The 7601-nt window shown below is 36.6% G+C and overlaps 1 protein-coding gene across 1 annotated transcript in view; it reads left to right on the plus strand.

The window, feature by feature from the left end:
* Positions 1-1123: 1123 nt before the first annotated feature.
* Positions 1124-7601, plus strand: part of LOC113239233 (laminin subunit gamma-1) — a 51861-nt gene continuing 45383 nt past the window's right edge. Inside the window, exon 1 of the mRNA XM_026476144.1 lies at positions 1124-1319. Within this exon, the coding sequence (XP_026331929.1) occupies positions 1188-1319 (132 nt within the window). The 5' untranslated portion in view covers positions 1124-1187. The remainder of the gene's footprint in view (positions 1320-7601) is intronic.

Consider the following 7601-nt stretch of genomic DNA (forward strand, 5'->3'; position numbering starts at 1 on the left):
ACATAAATCAAAAAGCAACTACTTTGGATTGGGTCACTATCCTTTACAGGCAGGGAAATGTTCTTTCAAACCTTTAATAAATTATAATAAAATTACACCAATTGCCGTAATTTAACCGATAACCTTATTCCATAATTGAATGTACACAAAAACACGCTTTGATGGAGTTTAGTGTTTATCTGTGCTTTTGTAGAACCGTCATTGTGAATGGTTACAATAGAAAACGACATCCTTTACTTCTAATAACTGAATAAACCTAATCTGACCTTGACAACGTAAATAATTTCGCATGCATTTGCCTGCAATGCTCCCCAATTCGCATTTACTGGATGGTCGGAGCCCATTATCCTAAGTATTCATTCATAAGTATAGCTACCCATCAAAGAACAGGTTTTTGCGATGCAGCTCTACCCTAATGATGCGTCGATGCAAAGGCCGTGCTGCCGTTCAGCCGGAATGGTCGGATGACCGCACATGGCGGTATTATGCCAAAACAAAGGTTTTGCCCTTTTCAGTGGTGCACAAAAAACCGGCGGGCTGACGAGCTAGGTATACCGCCGACGCGCCGCCGGCTCATGCTTAGAAATGTGTGCGACTCACAAAGATTATCTACGCTATAAGACAGAACACTTGTTTGTTCACTAATGTTTATTACTAAGCCAAAATTAGATAATATCACGTGTACTGATGACTCACAATCTTGCTTTTTGTATTGACCAATACTTCAGTGTGTTTTGTAAATGAAAATGCATTTGCGTTAGTGATTTTAAAGTCGTTTTAAAAAAGTTGATTCATAAACAATAAGCTAATATGCAAACTAAACATAGAAATCCTGTTGTTTCTAGAGTCAAAGTCAAAGAATCACTTATTCCATAGTTTAACAAAACACACTTGAAAACGTCATCTTAAGCTACTGCTAGTTCACTAAGCTGACTTCCCTGATAAGAACGAGCAAGAAACTCTATGGCTCTTTTCAAATGCTGTGGAACCTAATGCCATGTCGTCTTTCCAATTCTTTATCTAACACGTAGTTTTCAATTTTAGATGAAAGATGTGCACTCTCAGAGACGAAACGGAGGTCGCTTCTGTGGGGCTGAGTAATCTGTGACCGCATGTTGTGAAACGAGCCTCGCGTCAGTGCTCGGCGGACGGCAGCCGCGGCGACGCAGTCCAGGCGCGCACACAAAATGGCGCGCGCTCTGTTCGTCACGCAGTTTCTAACCTTTCTCGTGGCCGCGCAAGCACAGGACAACTACCACACACCCTGGACAGGCTCCCAGAAATTCACGTCCTGTTACAGCAGCGACGGACGGCCCCAAGTAAGTCGCCTTCTCAATACCCAACGCCGGCACCTAATTTTGACATAGTTAGTTACACACCGCTTCTGTTTTTGTTGTACGACATGTGTACTAGACGAACTTGGAAGAAAAGCTCGCGTCTATATTAGGAACGCTGTTTGTTCGCCTGATTATACGTCGCATTGTTGGAAACCACGACCAAGTACTGGGAAGTAGTAAATCAGCCTCACAAGTTGAGGTTTTCGAGTGAAAGTACTTGCGTTCCATTTTGATAAAGTTTACTAACTTTGATCCAAGAGTTTTAAGTTTAAATTTCTGACTCCGCAAGCTCTGCGTGTTGAGATTTTTTATGGCTACTACGTTTCATTGCATTATACTTATTGTACGCATTTAAAAAAATACTGTAAAAACATGTAGATGAATTTAGCTACCAATATAACACTCATACCTACTTATTCTGTTTAGTACCTACACTTTACGAAATTTACAAGTTGTTACTAATAAACAAGTAAATGGAGTATCTACATAAATAGAGTGGTGCCGGTATCGTTTTGGCGGATCATCGGTGAGGTTATCGAATGTGGCGTAAGTCCATTGATACAATAATGAGTTCATTTACTCGAGAGCCTAATGCTCGTTATCGGGCCAACGGAACGGACGGACTTATCGCACATCCGCTGCGGTCCATCACACGCTCACTTGTGAACCGAGCGATGTTCAAATTGAGAACATTGCGTGAAACATTCCAAGTATTTAGCAGCGTTGAAATGCATCTTACGTATCAAATGTATTATATTTGGCAACGCTGCAATATGGGCATCTAATTACTAGTACCTATTGTTTTAGGGCTAATTTACAGCTTTTGCAGGCGTCATCGTCAGCAATTGATTTATTGCAATCAGTTGTACTATTTCCCTTATTTTAACTATTGGTTATTATATTTTGACGTTGGCTCCGCCCAAATTTGTGAAACAAACATATGTCTGAAGTTCGCGTGACATGCGACAGGAGATGTTGAATTTTGCGCATTAAAAGTACCAAATTCGTTTTAGCGGAATAACTCTAAAACTAAAGGGATTAAAAAAAATCCGTAGTAACAGTTGTCGATCATGCATAAATATAATTAATTATCTAATTTTTGTCCTAATAACCTGTAGCATTTCGAGGGTAAATCGAAAAAATGTGAAAATTAGAGGTCATTTCGTGATTTTTATCTATCGAGGAAACTTTATTGTTTTATGTTTCTGATTAATGTCTATGCTTGAATATATCGTGTAGTTACTCATACAATATTTTATTTTTAGCTTTAAAGTGGATATACCCCTCTAAAATCAAATCGAAGATTAGGAATTTTTCCACTGCTCCCTCTTAATAAAGTTCTCCCATGTGCAAGTCAGGGCAAGCGGGGCAAGGACAAATGAAGCCATAGTTAGGCGGGGAAATACCGTTTAAGCCATTTTGTCTTTTTTCTTTGCTCCGCTCGGCTTGTACTTTTTTGTTAAGAGGGAGCAGAGGAAAAATTCCTAATCTTCGATTTGATTTTAAAGGGGTATATCCACTTTAAAGTTAAAAATAAAATATTGTATGAGTAACTACACGATATATTCAAGCATAGACATTAATCAGAAACATAAAACAATGAAGTTTCCTCGATAGATAAAAATCACGAAATGACCTCTAATGTTCACCTTTTTTCGATTCATCCTCGAAATGCTACAGGTTATTAGGACAAAAATTAGATAATTAATTATATTTATGTATGATCGACAACTGTCACTACGGATTTTTTTTTAATCCCTTTAGTTTTAGAGTTATTCCACTAAAACGAATTTGGTACTTTTAATGCGCAAAATTCATCATCTCCTGTCGCATGTCACGCGAACTTCAGGCATATATTTGTTTCACAAATTTGGGCGGAGCCAACGTCAAAACTTTTTTGGCATGAGAGCTCTTAAGAGTCGATACTACCTCGGCTCGAATTCTAAATTTTCCCGTACTGAATCGATTTTATTGCGTGCGTCGAACGGCAGGGACAGTAGCATTATTTCAGAATTAAATTTTTAACAAACGAAATTGTAAAAAAATTAAACCTATATGAAAATTGTATATCGTATAGATAATACGTATTCTATTCAGTTCAATTCAAATAAGACATACAGCGGTTTTCTTGTAATTCTATTTCGTGAAAGTTTTTAAGAATCGCGTTTTCACGTCGTATCAATGTATACACTCAATTTTACTATATATTTCGAGTTCCTAGTTTTCGCGATTGTTACACATAGGAAATGAAACTATTTCTCCGGATTTAAATCGCGTATACTTGTTTTTTGGACCTATGGTCACGTTTAAAGTAAAATAAAGTAAGTAAAGGTAAAGTTATTAATTCAACAGTTTCAATGTTATGCGAAATCAACCAAAGCCATTTGCGGGTGTATCCACATGGAGTTTCACGTCGATCTTGTGGGTTTGAGATACCACCATTCTCGCATAGAGATTTCGCGCTACAGGCTGCCATCTGCTAGCGAAGACGTGGCTAAATGACATTATAATTTTCTGAGATATCACAAAAACCATAACCCCGTGTTCAGAATATTGAAATTGTTAGGGTAAGTTCCGATAAGTCGAACACATTAACTAATTTTGACTGTTTTTGCCTTCATTTTTTTTCCATCCTCTAAGGTTTTTACATATAACGCACTATAAGTTTCCGGAACTGGCCACTTACATAAACAATATTTAAAAAGTAATTAGAACATTCGAAAATGGAACTCTTTGGCTGAAGAATACAGTTTGTTTCGTCTGACTGGCACTTGTTTTTACATTGTGACGTCATTTTAGAAATTGGTTGTCTACATCACCATGGATTTAACTTGGGAAAATTTTCGTAGTATAATTTTCTACGACTTTAAGTGTAATTTAACAGCTCAGCGTAGCTTCACTCGGCTTCAAACTGCTTTGGGAAATGAAGCACTATTCATGACGACTATTTATAGCTTGTTTGCAGAATTCAAACGCGGTCGTGTGAAACTAAGTGACGAATTTCGTGATGGTCGCCCGTCCACTGCTGTGAACAACAAAAACATCGATATCATTCACCGTAAGATCAAAACAGACAGGCATGTGACATGAGCGAAATACAATCAATACTACACAAACATACGGGTGTGAAAAAGCTGTGCTCTCGGTGGATCCCACACAATTTGACTGAGGCTCAAAAAACGGATCGCGTCACTTGGTGCAATGCCATGCTTACCAGATTCAATGAAGGGGCGTCAAATTTGGTGTGGGACATAGTAACAGGTGACGAAACATGGATTTATAGTTACGATCCCAAAACAAAGCAGCAATCGAGCGCAATAGAGTACTCATACGGCCAGACAGACAAATGAATTTTTGAAGGTGAACAAAGTTGACCTTATGAGTCATCCCGCGTACAGTCCCGACCTGACACCTTGTCACTTTCATTTATTTCCAAAAATTGAGAACCAGTTACGCGGTCAACGATTTACATCACCTGAAGATGCTGTCGAAGAGTATGAAAAATATGTTTCAGAGATTGTCATTTTCAAAATAGGTTCATTCGTATGAAAAAGTGCATTAACGCTAACGGAGAATATTTTGAGAAATAATAAACTCATTTCTGACCATTTGTAGTATTTTTTTTTATTCATTCCGGAAACTTATAGTGCGCCACACGTGAAAGAGAATTTTGTGATTTTAAAATTTTTATCGAATTGATATTCAATTATTTTTTGTGAAATTATTCCACTAGTTTGTTATAATTATTAATACAAAGATCGAACACTCAGAAAAAAATCCTTCTAGCTTACCGTGACAGACGCTATACCAACTAAGCCACGAAACGAACCAGCGGACCCCACGAATTTTTCTATGTGCTTGCGTCGTATCTTTTGTATTTGGTTTTTTCAACGACTTTTTAGTCTTAGCGCCATCTATGAGAAATCTATGAAAGTTTTATCACCCAGTTAGATATCTTTACAGTTACCAGTCCTGGCGAGAGATGTCGCTATTCACTGTATTTAAAATTATTCCACTAGTTTGTTATAATTATTAATACAAATATTTGTGATTTTTTTTTTGCTATTTAAAACGGTTATTTGACCATTTGCCACTAGACCGCGTTTTAGTCTTCTGATAGAGGAACGAACGGTGTGGGAACCGAGTTATTTTTCCACCAGTGGCTGCATTTTCTTGAAAATTTTATATTATTCAAGGAAATATAAGATCCGCGATTAGTTTGATATATTGTCACCAAAAGGTAGCTTGTAGGCATGATAAGCTTATCACCACACCATTTTGCCTGTCCTTACAGGATATAGGTACCTTATTTTTTACTGTGCTTGTGTCATAAAATGTAGATGAGTTTTGTAAGAACAGACCTTGATAGTAAATTTAAGCAGTAAGTTAACAAAATGAAGGTGCTCCATAATAGACAAATCGAAGAGAATCAGAGCGTCGTAGTGTCGCAATGGTTTTAGCGAACGCACGGAAGACGAAATAAAGAACAGCGAATTTCAAGATGAATCTACTAAAATACTGTCCTTTACTAGGGCAAAACTGGGGACAATATATATGTATGGTGTAACATGTTGTTACTCATTAAATTTAATGGACATTTACGCGATTGGGCATAATTGTAATATTTCACTAAAATTGCCAAGCCCAAGAATATCTAATAGTGAATAGTTTGATGTAGAACATAAACCAAGCGTCTATGTATCGAGGATAAAATCTGGCTGCACCACGTAACCATTTTTTAAATTTATTTCATGGCACGGGTTTCCAGTATTTAGTCTAAATATTAGAGATAATTAACATATAAAGTAATTTACATAATGAAGTTACTATTTACAAAAGAATCCCGCAGATTACAACTATGTAGCTTTAAAAAAATTGGCGATACTAGTCCTTCTCTGATCAATCACATAGCCAAACAAAATTATATCAACGGCATTGATTTCGCTGTGAAACATTCGGATTTCAAATAAATGTCATATATATGATTTGTGTAAATAGCAACTATGAGACTTGAATCCAAGGTCGTGAAATAAATTTTAAAAAAAATTATAATCTCGAAAAGTTTTAAGTTTATAATGGAGTTTCGAAATGGTCACCGTAAATATATAACCCGCGAAAAAATTTAAAAAAATATAGTTATTGAAGAAAAATTAGAATCAAAAATCTGGCTGCGGTATGGCAAATTAGACGCCTTTAGCCTGTTTCGAAGGACGAAACATTTTAGTTCTACTAAGTTTATTATAAGCATCGAGGAACTTGATAATAACAAATCATGTTACGTGCATCTAGCTTTAAGAATATACCGCCTTTGACGATCCACGTCCCAAAAACAAAACATTATGTTCTATAGACAAAAATATAAAATTAGTCTGCAAAAAAACGCGATAGCGTCGCGTTTGCAACGGAGCGGTGATTTGGACGTCATGTCATATATTTTGTATAATTTTTTACAGACGCGTTTTGTACCTGTGCTGTAAAATTACTAAAAAAAAAATACAATTTGTTTCTGTAATAGTCTGTGTAGATTCTCTATCGCTATAGATTTGTATATTATTGTCTCAGTGAATTCTGTCGAAATTCGTCGGTCAATTTTTCAGTTCTCTAAGGTCTGTTCCTTAACTTGACATTGGCGAAATCATCGATTACATGACATTTAAAAGAAGAAGATAGATGCGTTATTGAAGGGTTACCACATGCCTGATTCTCAGATTTTTAGACTTATGTCTATTTCGACTTTTGTCGATTAACATGAAAATCTAAGGAAAAATGTCGATCGACTCCAAAATTTCAATTCTCACACAAATGTCGAGCGTCCGGAAATGTCTATAATTTTTTTAGTGACTCTTGTTGGCAGCATTGCATTACTGATATTGAGAGGCGATTGATATCTTAGAGGATGGAAAAAAATAGTTTCCTAGTCTAAGATTGACATCAACGAGACATTTACACACAACTGACAGTTTACTTACAACCATAGAATAATAACGCATAGAAACCTAGTCCGCACAGTGAGGCAAATTGAAGCGCTCCCAAAGGGCCTACACGAGCGGGCGGGCCGTCAGTGCATAAGGTCAACTTGCACCGCGAACAGCTCAAGAATTTTAGCTAAAAATGACGAAATGTGCGGTAAATGAGTATAAAAATACGTCAGACAAACATAAAATAGATACTAATATATATAGATACTAATAACATCACATTCCACGAGGAAATAACGCGTTTCAACTTGTATTTTTATATAAATATTCACTAAAACCGAAAATT

The sequence above is a fragment of the Hyposmocoma kahamanoa genome, unplaced genomic scaffold (genome assembly GCF_003589595.1).
Source record: "Hyposmocoma kahamanoa isolate Upper Pololo Valley unplaced genomic scaffold, ASM358959v1 99702, whole genome shotgun sequence".
In the NCBI taxonomy this organism is placed as follows: Eukaryota; Metazoa; Arthropoda; class Insecta; order Lepidoptera; family Cosmopterigidae; genus Hyposmocoma; species Hyposmocoma kahamanoa.